Here is a 17,356-nt window from a genome sequence, read left to right on the forward strand (position 1 = left end):
CAGACAAATATTTCCAAATTGACTTTTAGGGCTGCACGGCGTGCCTGTAAAGAGACGCGCGCTTATTAAGAATTTATTTTTAATTCTGAGCATTGGAGTGAGGCGTTCCTGTAAAAAAAAAAAAAAAAAAAAGGCAGCCGTCTTTGTTATTGGTCCTGCCGACAATGGCACTCACTGCTTTGATATGCATTAGTTTCATAAAAAAAAGGCGTTTATATTTGTGGTAGTTTCTCATTCAGCAGGGCAGCAAAGAAGGGGAACGACTGGCAAGTGGCTCATTCACAGGCTATGTACATCGATGACTGATGCTGTTTTCAAACGCTCGTCTTCAAAATTTGCATCGTAGGGTCATAGTCGTGATGTCAAGCAGCTGCCTTAATGTGCTTTGGTTGAAATGGAAAAACACGCTTCCGTGCGACGTTACTATAGAGCTCGTGCACCTACGTCATAAAATCACGTGACTTTTGTTTAACCTCGCCATATTGACGGTCTAACAAAGCATTGTTCAATGCTAAGTCAGTTGGAGATGACACGAAAATATGTCTTATAGCACGACGCCCAGAGACTTGTCCGATACCGTTAAGACATTTAGATGGTGAAAATAAATGAAGGCATGCAGAAAAATTAGATAAACTCGGCGTATAGGACTGTATTTAATACCGAAGTCGATGTTTGAAAGTGTATAAAAGTCTGGACGCATACAAATACTTTGTTGCTGGATCTGTTCTCAGGATAAATAATGATTAAATCCCATATAGTGACAGGTTGACAGCTCGTGAACGCGGAAGTGTTTGCGGCCACACGTTAACCATTGCCGAAATCCATCAATCTTTTCAGCTAGTATTCAGTACAAATACCAATATTTAAATAAATGACCCCTGGTTTTACACAAACTCGCATTCATTAAATATGATGTTGTGACAACTAACAGCCCAACATGTCTCCCACAATGTCGAGCAGCTCTGTTTGACCGGCAATAAAATGGAAAATGGTGACGTCAAAGAAACGAGGACGGAAAATCCAATCCAATGCATTCAAACTATTTTTATGGTCAAATTGCTTTATTGTATGAACAGCATGGGATAAAAGTTGGTGTAAACCGTTTAAATTATTTAAGTGTGTAAGGAAAGGGAAGTCTGGGTATCCCTGCTGGAGCTATTTCCCCAGCGACCTGACCCAGAAAAGCAGTAGATAATGGATGGATGGATGGATGGATGGATGGATGGATGTAAGAAAAGATAGAAAGAGGGTAGAGCGGTGAGAAGGAAGCGATGAAAGATTGAAACCATAGTTTGAAAACCTACCTCGAACTGTTCAACCAGCCGAGAAATTGTTTACTTGTGTCTTGCTTTTTCTTTGGCTCCCCAAGACTTTTTATGATGCCATTGCAACTGTTTGAGTAGTTTTACTTCACTATAGTTTAAGCATCGTGATTAACTTCTCCTTCAATTTGTATGATAGAAATGCATGAATACAGTTTTTAAAATGGAGTTATCCGATGAACACATGCTGGTGGACTTAAATGAGGAAAAGGGGACATTTAACATTTATACCTCACGGTGGTATTCATAAACTCAACATTCCAATGTGTAATTACACACACAAAAAAAAACATGTTTGCATTAAATGCGCTCATTGACGCTTGCTCGTTACGTGAAACGATTGGTCTTTAAATTATACGAGTGGCTCAATCAACGCAGCGTAAAGAGAGCAGACGCAAAATGGCGTCAGATTGATCGGTCCGATGGCATGAAAATCTAATCTGAAGGTTCATTATTCCAATTGAATACAGTCATCAGAAAGAGATCTGATGAATAGAAAATTGCTGCTGCTGATGTTTTATTAACACCCACAACCGAACGTCTTCAGATGAGCTCATTTCTTACTGTGTTGCTCCCCGAAGGATTGAAAGGCCTCTAATTCTACAGGGGGGAGAATCGTGTTTCAACCGATGGACTTTCATCAGAGGTGGGCAGCATAATAAAGAGTTGATTAAGGTAAAAGAAAAAGGTAATTCCTCCCGTCACCCCCACAAAAAAACAACCCGAAGGTTATTGGCGGTTTATCGCCGGTTATTCAAGAATGTTGTTTTTAAAAAAAAAAAAAAAATCACTGCATTTCTAATAGGCATAAAATTTCTGCGGATTTATGGCTTTATTGTAAAGTATATTCCTCTTTCAACATACTAGGTTCCATCCATCCATGCATCCATCCATCCATCTATCCATTTTCTGAGCTGCTTATCCTTACAAGGGTCGCAGGAGTGCTCGAGCCAATCCCAGCTGTCATCAGGCAGGAGGCAAAATACAACCTGATCTGGTTGGCAGCCAATCACAGAAAATGTTAGGTTATAATTTAATATCATTGTTATAAATTGTATTCTCTAATTAGTTCAAGTATGAGTTCATTCATTCAATCATACTACTTTGGAAATATGCTATATTTTTGGTACTCAATGCCAAAACAACTCCTAGCTTGTTCCATTCTGGTGGGACTTTGACTTCCCAGCAACCTGGATACTAAAAGACTCCCAGAAAACAGATTATTTTATGAAATGGGATTAAACATTAAAAAGAAACTGTGGTTCATATTGACAAAGCCTGGAACATCATTTTCAAAGAGTAAAAATGAGCAGCTAAAAAGTTTGCTGTAAAGACCAAGTTTCCAAGTTTGACACGACGTTTTCTGTTGTACAGTGTGGCCTTTAAAATGTCCAAGATGTCCTTGTTGTACATTATGACAATCATATGGGTGTGTGTGTGTTTTTTTTTTTTTTTAAGAGTGCAGCAAGCATGATGAAATCCTGGCAATGGCCTACTCTGGGCCAATGATCAATGACGAGAAAGAAGGAACGCGTCAAGCGAAGGACTTGCACGCCGGCACAAAAGGAGGACATGTACTCCCCAGAGGAATTGGCACGAGGCCCCCATCGCTCGGTCCATGAGTCGAGGAGGTGGCCGCGCTACAACATACGACTTGTCCCAGCCATTTGTCAAAGTCGTGTTTTGCTGTCCTCTCAACTTTAGTTTCATTCTAGCGCTTTTTCCTCCCCAGATTCTAAGAAGATAACAATACGAAAACAGCAATGAACAGGCCCTCAACACCCCTTATTTCTTGGGATTAAAGGCATTTCCTCAGTACTATTTTTTTCCCTCAGCATGGTGCAGTGGTCCCTGACGTTTCAGCACCACGAGACGGTTTCATGAAAAGAATAATCGCGTCATGTTTTGTATGTGAAAAACAGCACTCTATAATAATAATAAAATGCTAATTTAGAAAACAGAAAGAAAAGACATAACTAAACATTTTTTAAAGAATAGAATTATTCCTATTCATTAGTGCAACCACATGAATGGCCTAATCAACAGACAGTGACTGGTACTTATATTTCTGGGAATAAACTGCATTGTTTACCTGGATGCCCATCGTGTACATACATCTCTCAATTAACAATTTTGGTACAGTATACACAGCACCAGTGATCATAGCACTTTCATGACAGCATTAGATAAGGTTAGGCAAACTTAAAGTCCAATTATTAATGGGAAATTTCTATTGTAATTTGTTTTTAGCCCACAACAGGAAGTGCTTTTCAATAACGGACAAGGATCCGATAAACCTATGTACGGGGATTTCTGCTGACAATGAAAAAGCACAAAACAATAATATTTCACCACACTGATACAAAGAGGTGGGTATTTAAGTTTGAAGATGGAGCTAAGCAAAACCGTCTGAGCAAAAACAGTGAAATGAGAGATGAAATTATTGCGTCAGAGTTGTACCTGGTTTAGCAAGCTAACTATCGGAGCAGACACCCTCACCCAGTGCCTCGTTGTCGTGTTGAAAATAAAGGTAACACCAATAAGCAAAAACAAAGCTTTAACCCTTTCTTACGCAAAAAAAAAAAAAAAAATTAGCTAATGAGGTGTAATTCTGTGTCATGTTTCCGAGGTCGTCGCGTCACCGGGAGAGTCGGCTAATTGGCACCGGAGCTGTGCGGCTAAAGCAGTGCTAGTAATGTATGAGAGTGCTAGTGGATTTTAGCGTGTGAAATAATGGCAACAGCAAGCTCATGTGGGGGGCAATTATGTCAAAGCTGTGCACATCCAAGATAACCCACCGCCTGACTCAATCTGGCTAAGTCCCGCCGGGATGGTGGAGGTAGGAGGGGAGGGGGTAGAAGGAAGCTTGCGGTGGCTCTGGAGAGAAGAGAATGAAGGCTCATAAACAAGCAGCTAACAAGCACTGCACAAATGGTCAGGCATGTATATGCTAGCCATCTGTATCGGAGAGCGAATGGCCTCCCCGCTACAACAATAGCTGCCAATAATTGCCACAAGATGGTTACATAACACGAAATGAACTACTCAACTCACTTCAACATAGTTCCTTGTGACCAAGATAAGAGACACAGCTTTGGCCAAAGCACAATAACAATCGGTGAATTTGTGAATGTTGAACTGTTATCCATCAAATACATGTTCCACAACTGAAATGAAACGGCATCACGGTGGATGACTCACTGGTGAGAGTTCTCAGTACCGAGGTTCAAATCTCAGCCCCACCTGTGTGGTGTTTGCATGTTGTCCCCCTGCCTTGCTGAGTTTTCTCCAGCCGCTCCGGTTTCCTCCCACATCTCATGCATACTAATCCAAAAAAATGTCATCACATTTAATAAAGAAAAATAGAACTCTATTGGATAAAAACATGGAAGAAAATAAAACCAGTTTGTTCATTTACAAAGTGTAAATAGTGCAAACTGTGTTGGTGTCCTAAATGTCTGCGTTGAGGGGGGGGAGGGGGGTGGCCCATCCTCAGGGATTTGAGGACTCGGGTTGGCTGGTTCCTTTGGATGTGAGCATCTGGTCGTGAGTTGTGGCTGGCAGCATCTCAAGTTCGACCAATCGAACTTGAAGAATGAACTGAATTGCTACTGGTCTCTAGATTCAAAGAAACATGGTAACGGAAATGCGTGATTGTTCATGTGTCTGCTTTCTACTGATCCACTCGAGGCATTGTTTTAATGTTTTGCAAGAAAAAATGTTGATGGAATTTGAGTTTTCAGCTTCTGTCTTGATAATGGCTAAAGCAAAGTGGCAGAAGGAACAAAAAGGCTCGTGGAGAAGTGTCTTGAATTCCAGGTGCTATCATGTAAGTGTTCAATTAGCTCTCAGCTCGAACAAATCTTCTCATTCATTTGTGTTATTCCACCTAATTAGCCACTTGGCATTGAACCGCTTGTATTTTGGCATCGTCAATCTGCCGGCAAGAGGAAGCACATACAAATGACGCAACAGGTATTTTTGTTATGGAAGATTCTCGACTACTGGCACCATCAGAAATCTAGCAGTATACAGCAACTTAATTCAACGCAGGTCATGCAAACTATGTCAGCGGTGCTTTATCTGCATTGTAAATGAGTGTCTTTCTTCAGGCTGGTGTAGATTATTTTGTCATGTACAGGGTTTTCCAGGCATAACCTTTATAAAGCACCTTTGTCCCACTTGGGAGCATCGTTTGTTTATATACTAACTGCTTAGTCGTAGTTGGGTATGTCGTTTTTTTATGCTCTGGGCAGCAACAGTGATTTCAAAATACCTACATGTACTCATGTTTCCCCTCTTCTTTTATTAATGTTTATATTAATTTTAATCTCAACTTCCCTGAAGGTTTCCTTATTGTAGAAAAATTCTGACTTTGATTAAAAAAATTGTCAAGATAATTCATCCGTGGTGCCACGTTGGCTCAGATAGTAAAGTTCTCACAGTTCTGAGGTCCGGGGTTCAATCCCAGACCCGCCTGTGTGGAGTTTGTATGTTCTCCTCGTGCCCGTGTGGGTTTTCTCCGGGCACTCCTGTTTCCTCCCACATGGCCAAAACATGCAACATTATTTGCACACTCTAAATTGTACCTAGGTGTGATTGTGAGTGCGGCTCTTTGTTTCTATGTGCCCTGCGATTGGCTGGCAACCAGTTCAGGGTGTAACCCGCCTCCTACCCGTTCACAGCTGGGATAGGCTACAGAACTCCCCGCGACACTTGTGAGGATAAGTGGCTGAGAAAATGGATGAATAGATAATTCATCCATCCATTTTCTGACAACATACCTAGTCTTACTCAGAACCGTCCCTAAAAGGTGTGCAGGTTTTAGTAGAAAGAATTCAAATCTTTGCAAATTGCTCGAAACTGAATGTATAATAGAAGATACAGGTGTCTGTGATGATCTTGTTAGTATGTAAATTGCGGCTAATCATAATCATCTTCAAGCGACTTTTTGAGCCACAGTCAAACAAGGTGATGCAACTGTGAAGGCATCCTCCTGGAAACTCTTCGCTTCATTCGGCAGAAATACTGCGACGAATACGCTCACCTCTCCATAACCTCCCCCTCCTCTTGCTTCTTAGCTCGTGTTGTTCACATTTACTTTGAAGTGTGCTTTGAGGGAGGAAAAAAAAAAAAAACGAGGACATTCCAGGTTAATTCTGCACCAAAGGCTAGAATAAGCGTTTTCAAGGGACTGTGCCATCTAACGGAATGTCCCGTTTGGCTCTATGACCATTAGACCATTGGAAACACTCGGGGTGATCATCTCGATGCCGAGAATTAACCATCAGTTTCTCCTTCACGAGCAAAGTCCCTTAAAAATCATAATGGGTCCTCTGCATTCATTATGAACACGTGCATATACATGTTAATAGCTGTTTATAAATACAAGGTCACACACAGAGACACACGCACACACAAGACCTCACCAAGGCAACGTCTCGCAACATAATGTAGTTTACATGCAATTACATAATCAGTTATGGTATGCTTGTCAAGGACAAGGATAAGAAGGGTTGGAAATGTTTCCCATAAACCAGTGGTTATTCACTATTAATGTTTCTAGTTTTTATGTACACGTTAGGTCTTTAAAATATTTTAAAATGATTCAGGTTGGTCTTATAGATTGGGTTATGGTAGCTCTAATGCCACGAAGGGTCTTTTTTCTTTTCGCATTTTGCCCCATAGGATGGAATGGAAAGTAATTTTGTGTGCGCTTTTCAATTATCATTTCAAGATGTGTGATGCATTTCTTATTTATAATTGAACCCTTGGTTAACTAAGCAGGATTCCAGGTTATATGAAATTGTACAACACTGGTCAATAATGGCAAATGCCAAGTCGGTATACTGGAAAAGGAGCCCTAATGTACCGTGTGCAAAAATGCAACACGGCTCAACAGAGGGTTAAAAGGTGTTTTCATTCAGAATCCTAGCAAATGTTTCACTTTTATTTGTTCTTTGACAGAAAGGATCCTGTTTACATGGGCATGTTTCATGCAATTTAGCGTCAAATACTGCTGTCCCAAGCAGCAGGTGGAGGAACAATTAGAAAGACGGAGGCATGCACTGGAAAGGAGAGGAATGAAGATTAGCCGAAGTAAAACGGAATATATGTGCGTGAATGCGAGGGGAGGAGGGGGGAGAGTGAGTGTCCTGGAAGAAGAGATAGCGAGGGTGAATGACTTCAAATACCTGGGGTCAACAATCTAGAGCAATGGTGAGTGTGGTAAGGAAGTGAAGAAACGGGTCCAAGCAGGTCGGAACAGCTGGCGGAAGGTGTCTGGTGTGTTATGTGACAGAAGAATATCTGCTAGGATGAAAGACAACGTTTATAAAAGTGGTGAGGCCAGCCATGAAGTACGGATTAGAGATGGTGGCACTGAAGAGACAACAGGAAGCAGAACTGGAGATGGCAGAAATGAAGATGTTGAGGTTCTCTCGAGGAGTGAGCAGGTTGGATAGGATTAGAAATGAGCTCGTTAGAGGGACAGCCAAAGTTGGATGTTTTGGAGACAAGGTTCGAGAGAGCAGACTTCGATGGTTTGGACATGTCCAGAGGCGAGAGAGTGAGTATATTGGTAGAAGGGTGCTGAGGATGGAGCTGGCAGGCAAAAGAGCGAGAGCAAGACCAAAGAAAAGGTTGACGGATGTTGTGAGGGAAGACACTTGGGGTTCGAGAGGAAGATGGAGGAGATAGGCTTAGATGGAAAAAGATGACACACTGTGGCGACACATAATTGGACAAGTCGAAAGGAAAAGAAGAAGATACTGCTGTCCCAACGAGGAATTAGGTTTTCGTTTCCATGACAAACGAGGGGAGAGTATATACCTTGCAAATAGAGTGGAACCTGGGGCGTGCCGATAAAAACAAAACAAATAAAAGGTTTTCATGGAGATTGCACATGGAAACTTCACTAAATATACCCCAAACGTCATTGAATTGACATTTTTACTAGACAAGTATTTGCTGCTTATCAGAGGCTAACACTGTTACTTAACTTTAGTCTGTGCATCCATCTAAACTCTGTGCAGCTCTGCTTACGTTGGAGAGCCATGGCCATGTATGTTTCTGTATATAGTTAGAGTTGTATGATAATGGTTCGGACAGTGAAGTCCTGCCCTCGCCTGACGAGGGCTCTGGATCCAAGTCGTGGGCGGAGATACCGGGCGTGGAGGTGGTCATTTTCGGAATTAACGTTGTACCATTGTGGATGTCCGTAATTCAACTTCCCATAGCCGACGTCATTACAGCGCATCTTTCAACTGTAAATCAGTTGAGAGTGACTACAGCACCCCCGCTGATTGGATTGGAGCCGTGTAGTGTATTCCATTTTTGCCCCAGTTGCTCCAAAGTGAGATTAAATTAACCAATCCCACACGATTGGCAGACTAACGACTACACAAGTAATTAATCTTGAACGCATCGTTGTACATTAGTGTGTATAATGCAAAATTAATGTTAATGCTGCATGCGTCAAGCTTCTCAGTCTCTTGCGGCGCGCTTAATAAAACAGGAACGATGCAATCAGCAAACCCAAAATAAATAAAGATTAAAAGGAATCCCGACAGACGGGATCAACGATGGACAATGTGACCCCTCAACCTATAATAATGCTCTAAATTCCTGCTTGCAATCGACCACGGGGTCCCAACACGTTGCCGGATGAGTGCAGCTTTTGCGAGGAAGTCAGCCCTTAATGAAATCACCCAGCTTTCTTATTGATTTTGCTCGCAGTACGCATGCAAATCAACATTGGATTTGGAGTAAACAATCGACAATTTGGGGCTCTCTATTTTTCGAACTGCATTATGTGTTCAGTTGCTAACCAACACAAAAAAAAAAAAAAAAAAAGCTTCCGGCACATGCTTATTTTGAATGTCAGGTCTCGAAACAAAAGGCAGGCGAGTCAAAAAAAAAAAAAAAAAAAAGGAAGGTACTGCTATCTCGGCATTGGCCAAAAGGCTTTTAAATTCAGGTGAAAATGCAGATAAGTAACAAGAAAGAAGAAAAAAAAACATTGCAGTTCAGGGGAAAGACGAAAAAGAGAACGAGGCGATTTAAGACCATGTCGAGAAGAACATTACAAAACAATTATATAAAAAAAATATTAAAACACAGGGCTAAGATTTCGATTGAAGCAAACTAAGATGAAATGCAAAACTGACTTATTTTATTCAAAGTAGATACCCTAAAGTTACAATATGGGTTACAGTGTATTCTCTCACAAAGCATGAACAAAAAGCTCTCGGCAGGAATAATTACAAACCTTCAGAACAATTGCAAAGTTTAACGATTGAGAACTTCTGATTAATTCAGGTATCACAGTTTGAAAAAAAAAAAAAAAATCCCACAGTGGATCAGCTGTAAAGCGTTGGCCTCACAGTTCTGAGGACCGGTGTTCAATCCCGGCCCCGCCTGTGTGGACTTTACATGTTCTCCCCGTGCCTGCGTGGGTTTTCTCCCTGCACTCTACTTTCCTCCCACATCCCAAAACCATAAAACATTAATTGGACACCCTAAATTGCCCCTCGGTGTGATTGTGAGTGCGGCTGTTCGTCTCCATGTGCCCTGCGATTGGCTGGCGACCAGTTCAGGGTGTCCCCTGCCGCCTGCCTTTTGACAGCTGGGATAGGCACCAAGCACTCCCCGCAACGCTCGTGAGGATAAGCGGCTAAGAAAATGGATGGATGAAGGGATGGATAGTAAATATGGTGAATGTGTGATAGGGAAAAGCCCTGTGGTCTGGATGAATAACAACAAGATGACTATCGAACAAGACTGAACGTGCGGTCTAAAGACCTTGTCCACAAGAACATTTGTATAAACTAAAAACAACCAGAATTCAAAAAAAACAACCAATAATTTAAAAGAAATGAAATTAATCAGACATGGTGACCATCTAAAAAAATCTCTAAAAGATAAATTTGAAAAACATACAAAAATATATAATTTAAGTTGAAGTCATAGGTCCATGAGAGTTTTTCATGGATCTTGTTCAATCCATCTCATGTTAATCGGTGAAATTGCTGCTGGGGGCTAATTATTTTCTCCTAACGTGTTCTCTCAAACCCAAAGAGGCAAATTATATATTGCAATTCTCAGAACAAATACACAGATTACACTGTCTTGCCCCTGAAGTGTCGAAAATGTTCCAGAGTTAAGTCGTCTTCATGCAAAAAGCGCATCCCCTAAGTCGTCAAAAACCTCTTCACAGGGCAAATCTTCAAACTGGCACATCTTTTGAACCTCCCCTGCCACTTTCTGAGGAATTGCATCCTTTCTACTTTGCACTCGGAGTGTTCACGCAATTACGTGAAATAGCCTGAAATCACCATACAAAACAAAGTCTTGTGGATCAAATTGAACAAAAATGAAAGTCCTGATTTTAACCTTTTTTTTTTTTTAAAATTACATTTCAATCCCAGCCACAGTTTGTGAGGGCTTCATCACAGGAAGGTCTGTTATCAATCTCATCAGAGCCCTGGCAACAGCCCACGTTATGATGAGCAAAGCTTCTTTGAACTTCCTGAGCCTCTCGCTACCCCTGGCTCTTTTCTTTTTGGGTGCGTGGGGTGGAACGGCGGTGGTGAGGAGCGCGTGGAGGGGCTGGGCGGGGCGGGGAGTCGTCGTTTGGCTTGTCAGCCACCGATCCTGCCAAGCTCACGAAGACCAAAGGTATGGACGGTTCACAAACAGAATTTTTAAATCTGGACCAGATCAAAGGCCTGAATAGGAAAACACAATAAACTGCCGGGAATGTCAATGAACCAACGGAAAGGACAACGTGATCAAACATTAGTTTTGGTACTTTTCTTTAGACGCTTTGTTTATCCACATATAAGAATCACTCCAGAATTGGAAAACAATCAATCAAGGCACCAACATTTCTGAAAAATGGACAATTCATTCAAAAATAGATTATAAACGATTTTATAGTTTGATTTGTCTAGCTCCACTGTGAACAGTACACTTTTTACAAGATATTTTGTCTTTGGTTTGGTGCAATCCTGTCACAGATACTTAAAGGGGAAATCCACTGGTTTGCACTAACAATGTATTCAATAGGTCATGTAATATGTACTCCATTTTGACAATGTGATATTAAATCCTCTCTCGTTTTACAGTGTTTTGAGAAGATTTTTATTGACAATTACGAATTTTCAGGTGCCCTGCTATTTTCGCGAGTCACATGACCTCCGTGCGTGGATCTGACGTGTTACGCGCCAGAACAAATGCTCGATGACATGGGGCGCCATTTATTATATTTACATGGGACGTAGGGGAACCCAATTAGCATGTGCTATAACGCTAGCATTAGCATTTCTTTGCAACCCTGTTACTGTGATTAGAGTAGCATTGAAATAAAATAAAATTGAAGTAAGGGTATATTCAGCAGTATTTTATTAAGTCTGTCTTTTTGAATGTTTAAAGGAGAAATCCACTGGTTTGCATTAACAATGTATCCGATAGGTCATGTAATATGTACTCTATTTTAACTATGCGATGTTAAATCCTCTCGGAGGAATACTTCCATACACAGCCGTGAGCCCGTTCCCCGAGCCCCGGACCTGTGGTGCTCACGGCTGCGTATGGAAGTATTCCTCCGTCTTCCCGATTAACCGATATTGCTATTTCTTCATCAGACGAGGATAAATCTGAGAAATCAAGGCTGGGAAAAATGGTGTCCCATGTAATCGAGCATTTGTTTTGGCACGTAACACGTCAGATGTGCGTACGTAGGTCATGTGACTCATGAAAATGGCAGCGGCCCTGGAAATTCGGACTTGTTGAATAAAATCTTCTCAAAAGGCTAATAAATGAGAGAGGATTAACATCACATTGTAAAAATAGAGTACATATTATATGACCGATTGGATACATTATTAATGCAAACTAGCGGATTTCCCCTTTAAACATTCAACAACACAGTAACAGGGTTGCAAAGAAATGCTAATGCTAGCGTTATAGCACAGGCTAATTGGGTTAACCTGGGTTAGAACTGATGTAACAAATCAAAAAACAAATCTATTTTTCCTGAAAATGTGAGTTCAAGCGACAATTATGGCTGAAAACATGTGAGAAAAACTATAAATTGAAACCCATGGTCAGAGCAATTAGCTTGATGACGGAATTTCATCTTAGTCAGGTAGCTGACTTTTTTGCCTTTGTCTAGATACCTAAAGTGGTTTTAGTCACGGGGTTGTGCGAATGTTGAGAGACACACAATAGTTAAATGGAATACATTACCAAATCATACAAAAACTATTTTAAAAACTGTTGTATTTTATATGTGCATAAAAATGAAGTTACCCCACTCTAGTTTTAAGTGACTCAATTATCACCATTTTTTTTTAACCCACATCAATGATTTCTTGTTATTTTTTTGGGGGGAAAATTACCCTCTTATTTCTATTAGGTCAGCTGCCTGCCAACGCTCTCAACATAAGCATATAATCACCCGTTTTTTCATTCAATAAATGTCCCCCATTTCCTTCTTCCCTATGTCAGATAAAAGACGGATAGCTTTATCTGACTCGCCTTTCATCCGCAAACATCGCACTGCAACCTCAACGATTCAACCGACGCCATGCGTATGATAGTAATCTTATCTCCAAAGTGCACGTGTCGTGACGACGCAGACGTGCAAACAACTTTCTTCCAAAACACTGTTGCCTGTGAAAACATGTGTTTAAAAATAGAATTTTCCGAGCAGGGACCCAGTTGAAGGAGCTTTTGTAGATTACAATGCCAGTCCCATCTTTTTTAAAAAAATGGCTGAACATGCAAACTCCACACAGACAGAACCGGGATTTGAACCCCAGTCCTCAAAACTGCGAGACAGATGTGGTAACCAGTGGGGCGCCCATTTTTGTAATTTTTTTTTTCTCAAAATATGAATGTCGAGTAAGATTGACTTTTCTATTCTTAGTCATTTATCTATGATGATGAGAAAAAATATATAGACATACATTACAGATGTTTTTTTTTTTCTGGAAAAAAAATATTAACAATTAATATTGTAATTATTTTCTCAAATTCCTGGAATAAATACGATGTCGTCTCTATCCTTTGCGGAAAAGGGAATACATATTGCAGTTTACTTAGTCACTTACAGTGGATGTGAAAGTCATCTTCGCTTGCGTCTTCATGACTGTCTTATCCTTCCTCCAGGTGGCCGCGTCACACACTGCAGAAGGAATCTCTATGAATGACTCATGATGGCAATCTTAACTCTTTACATTCTATTTGAGTAGTTTTTAATATTTTTTTTTAACATGCAGTAAGATAGGGTCTTATTTTCCTTGGAGTACTGTAGCGTATTAATGCCACTTCCATTCATTTTAATGGGGAAAGATGATTTAATCATGTTTCAACTTACAATTGTGGTCGTGGAACAAAGCGAAGGCACCGCTGTACTTTTTTCTCCCCTCATATTAGACATTTTTTTTTAAATGTGAAATGTTATTTTTTTTTCCCTCAAAACATTGCAACTTTATTCCTGGTACGATTACAACTATTTATACTTGACAAAATAAGTAGAAATGTATGGGAAACAATCATGTTAATAATTAAATTGCAATTTCCCATAACATTGTCTGGTATTAGTCTACAGATGTCTTTTCACGTGTAAAGACTCTCTGAACAGATTTTCAATCTACAATTTAGGAATTAAACACCACCTGTTCTATTTGCATGCATATAATAAGTAGAAAAATGTGCCTTTGAAAAGGCGAGGATTTGTTACAAATGTGCAAAACACAAAGAGGCTGTACCTCGAAATCCAATATACGGTGACCATTGAATCCCAACCACCTGGTCGTGTCTTTTCTCCCTTTTTAATTCCCAACATAATATTTATCTCAAGGAGCTCATTTCTCTGTGGCTGTTCATTGTTTTAAGTATTCATAGCACCACTCCCAACCATCTGGACAAGGTTTCGGTTTGACTTGTGCCTCGTGAGCAGCAAGACCAATAGATGGCAATGTTGATCACATCATGACGTGATAGGCAAGCCACTCATCCTCAGTTTTAATCCTTAACAGCCTTGAGAGTAACTCCTTGACATTATTTCCCATTAATTTTGTTGTTGATGGTAGTTTTTTTTTTTCTTTTATGTTGCTGAAGTTTTTGAAACTTGTATTTTCACAATCTAGGAACCTGCAAGGACATAGATGGTTGATTTTCCTGCATCGCTTTACTCTAAGGTAACTCGTGATTAAACGTGCTTTGGTAGTTTTGGTATTTATTAGAAATGAATGATTAAATAACCAAATAAATAAATAAAATGTATGTATTTATTTCTAATACTTTTCAACAGCTTCTAATATGAATTTTTAACTGGCATCAGCAGTACAGAAATTCATTATTTTTAACCTTCAAAACATCTATCCATCCATTTTCTTAGCCGCTTATCCTCACAAGTGCTGGAGCCTATCCCAGCTGTCAACAGGCAGGAGGTGGGGTACACCCTGAACTGGTTGCCAGCCAATCGCAGGGCACATAGAGACAGACAACAATCACACCTAGGGGCAATTTAGAGCATGTTTTTGGGATTTGGGAAGAAACCCAAGCGCCCGGAGAAAACCCACGCAGGCACGGGGAGAACATGCAAACTCCACACAGGCGGGTCCGGGATCAAACCCGGGACCTCAGAACTGTGAGGCCAACGCTTTCCAGCTGATCCACCGTGCCGCCGTAAATAGTAACAGTACAACTTTATACTTGTAGCATTCCGGCTTTCCCTCCTTCATAATATCATAAATTTATTCAAGTTTTCCATCAATATATTACCACTTTAGGTGTGATTGTGAGTGCGGCCGTTTGTCTCCATGTGCCCTGCGAATGGCTGGCAACCAGTTCAAGGTGTACCCCGGCTCCTGCCCGATGACATTTGGCATGGGCTCCAGCGCTCCTGCAACCCTTGTGAGGATAAGCGGCTCAGGAAACGGATGGATGGATGGCGGCAACTTTTCCACCATTCCCACACTCTATCCACCCACAATGAAAATGAGGAGTGTGCCAATTGCGTTCCAATCGACCCCAATGCATGTTTTATGGTTAAGAGGTCTGTGAATAGAGAACATGGAAGGAGAATACTGATCTTGACATGAAATCGTCATTCAATATAAAGATCGGAAAACCTCGCTACTTTTATGTTCGTGTACTGATCTGTGAAAATTATACGATAATTGCTGATCTTGCTCTTTCGCCCTTCCAAGGCACACTGTTGGTATACTGTTAAGTGGTTCGTAAGTTGTTCCAGGCATTATAACCTCCATGGTCCAAGGTGGAGCTGTCGCATAATGAGTTTTTATTTACACTCCAGTGAACATGCAGTCAAGTCTCCCAGCGGAGCAGGAATTGGAGAATGCATCGATTAGATAGATAGATAGATAGATAGATAGATAGATAGATAGATAGATAGATAGATAGATATAGATAGATAGATAGATAGATAGATAGATAGATAGATAGATAGATAGATAGATAGATAGATAGATAGATAGATAGAACTAGTAGTACATGGGTAGTTTAGAGTTTTTAGCCAACAGAGTGACAATCTGTTATTTTTTTTTTTATTCATTTTATTATTATTACTGGGGGGAAATAGTTCCCCCCCCCCCGCAAAACTGTTAAAAAAGGCACATATTGTGATTCATTTGAATAGTCTGACATCCAGTATTAAGTGTTTTCCTCCGAGTATGCTAACTTCATTGTCTCCCTTGATATATTACGTTTTTAAGGCGAGAATTGAACATAAATTGACATACTGGACAGCCATTAATTTTTCTCACGTTACATTTCTTTGCTGTGAAAATGTTTTTTTTTTTTTTTTTACAGTTGGAAACTGAAACCAGCTAACCTCCACACAACCTGTTGGAACCATCCCATCAACAAGAAATAGTAATAATAATAAAAAGACAAATTAACGTTGTTTGTTGTGAAGTAAGCTGTAGAGTTGATTGGCACCATAAAAAAAATGTTTAATGCTAAAAAAAAAAACAAAAAAAAACCAACTAATTCGTATCTCAAGGCACAAATGTAGTATGTTTTTTTTTTTTTTGGGGGGGGGGCACAATTTCAGTTTTGGTCCTTGGCCATGCTGTCTATCTATCCCTGGCCCTGATCCCTCCGTATTGTGTGGCGTGTGTGCAGAGAAACGGCCGAAGTTGGAAACAAACTCGCATTTTTTAACTCATCGTCACGACAAGCGATGGCGTCCAAAGAAGCGATGCCTCCCTCGCTTTGCATCCTATTAGCGAAGTCCCGGGGAGGGAAGGCGGGGAAAGAAGCGAGCAAGTGAGGGAGTGAGAGAGCTGGGGGGGGGGGAAGAAGCGGAGCTCCACAGTAGGTGAAGCTTCTCGGTTCTCACCACCATAACAGAAGCAGGTGTCCAACATGGCGAACGCAGGCTGCCGCTCTCTCTCGACTATTCTCTTTTTATCCATTTTCCCGGGGGCTCTTCTCCAAGGTAGGTTCTTCTCGACCGAACTGCATTTTTTTAATGGACTATACATGCACTTTCCCTCTTGATTCGTGTGGATTTTGAAGCACATTAATCAGCGTTTGCGAGGCTCGTGACCAAGCTGGTTGGATGTAAGGCTGCCGACTGTTGGTAAAGTTGGACTTCAGGCTTAAAAGGAAATATTCCCTGCCCCTGTTTTTTTTTTTTTTTTTTTTTTTAATCACTGTGGTATATTTGCTGGGAACTCTCGTCTGTCGCATTCTATCATGTATACATATACGTATACACACAGAGTCACACAACATAACGGATTTGGAGTTGCGGTCCACTTAAATCACGGCAATGAAAGAAACGGTGGTGCGTTCACGCGCACCCCGAATGCAGATGCCCCAATCAAAACCGCGCTGATTTTAAGCTTTCGAGTAAAAAGCAAACCAATATAATTATATATTTAAAAAAAAAAAAAAGGAAAACATCCAAGGCGATGCGTGTTTTTTTAACAGTCAAAAAAATATATAACTGCTTCTGTTGTCATTTCTGTCTATAACTCGGAGAGCTAAGCTTC

The 17,356-nt window shown here is 40.6% G+C and overlaps 1 protein-coding gene and 1 long non-coding RNA gene across 4 annotated transcripts in view; one reads left to right on the forward strand and one right to left on the reverse strand.

Annotated features, from left to right (window-relative positions):
• LOC133492179 (uncharacterized) overlaps window positions 1-16,836 on the reverse strand; it is a 29,408-nt gene extending 12,572 nt beyond the window's left edge. The window contains exons 1-3 of one of the 2 annotated variants that reach the window (XR_009792568.1): window positions 16,699-16,836; window positions 13,439-13,512; window positions 4,056-4,199 (exon numbers count right to left, since the gene is read on the reverse strand). This is a non-coding gene — a long non-coding RNA (uncharacterized LOC133492179). Of the gene's footprint in view, window positions 1-4,055; window positions 4,200-13,438; window positions 13,513-16,698 lie in introns of those variants that run through there. The other variant, XR_009792569.1, reaches the window with a different exon arrangement.
• Window positions 16,676-17,356, forward strand: part of cadm1a (cell adhesion molecule 1a) — a 288,068-nt gene continuing 287,387 nt past the window's right edge. For both annotated transcript variants that reach the window (XM_061804228.1, XM_061804229.1), the window contains exon 1: window positions 16,676-16,797. In XM_061804228.1, coding sequence (XP_061660212.1) covers window positions 16,725-16,797 — 73 coding nt within the window. In that variant the 5' untranslated portion in view covers window positions 16,676-16,724. The remainder of the gene's footprint in view (window positions 16,798-17,356) is intronic.

This window comes from Syngnathoides biaculeatus, chromosome 18 (assembly GCF_019802595.1).
Source record: "Syngnathoides biaculeatus isolate LvHL_M chromosome 18, ASM1980259v1, whole genome shotgun sequence".
Classification (NCBI taxonomy): domain Eukaryota; kingdom Metazoa; phylum Chordata; class Actinopteri; order Syngnathiformes; family Syngnathidae; genus Syngnathoides; species Syngnathoides biaculeatus.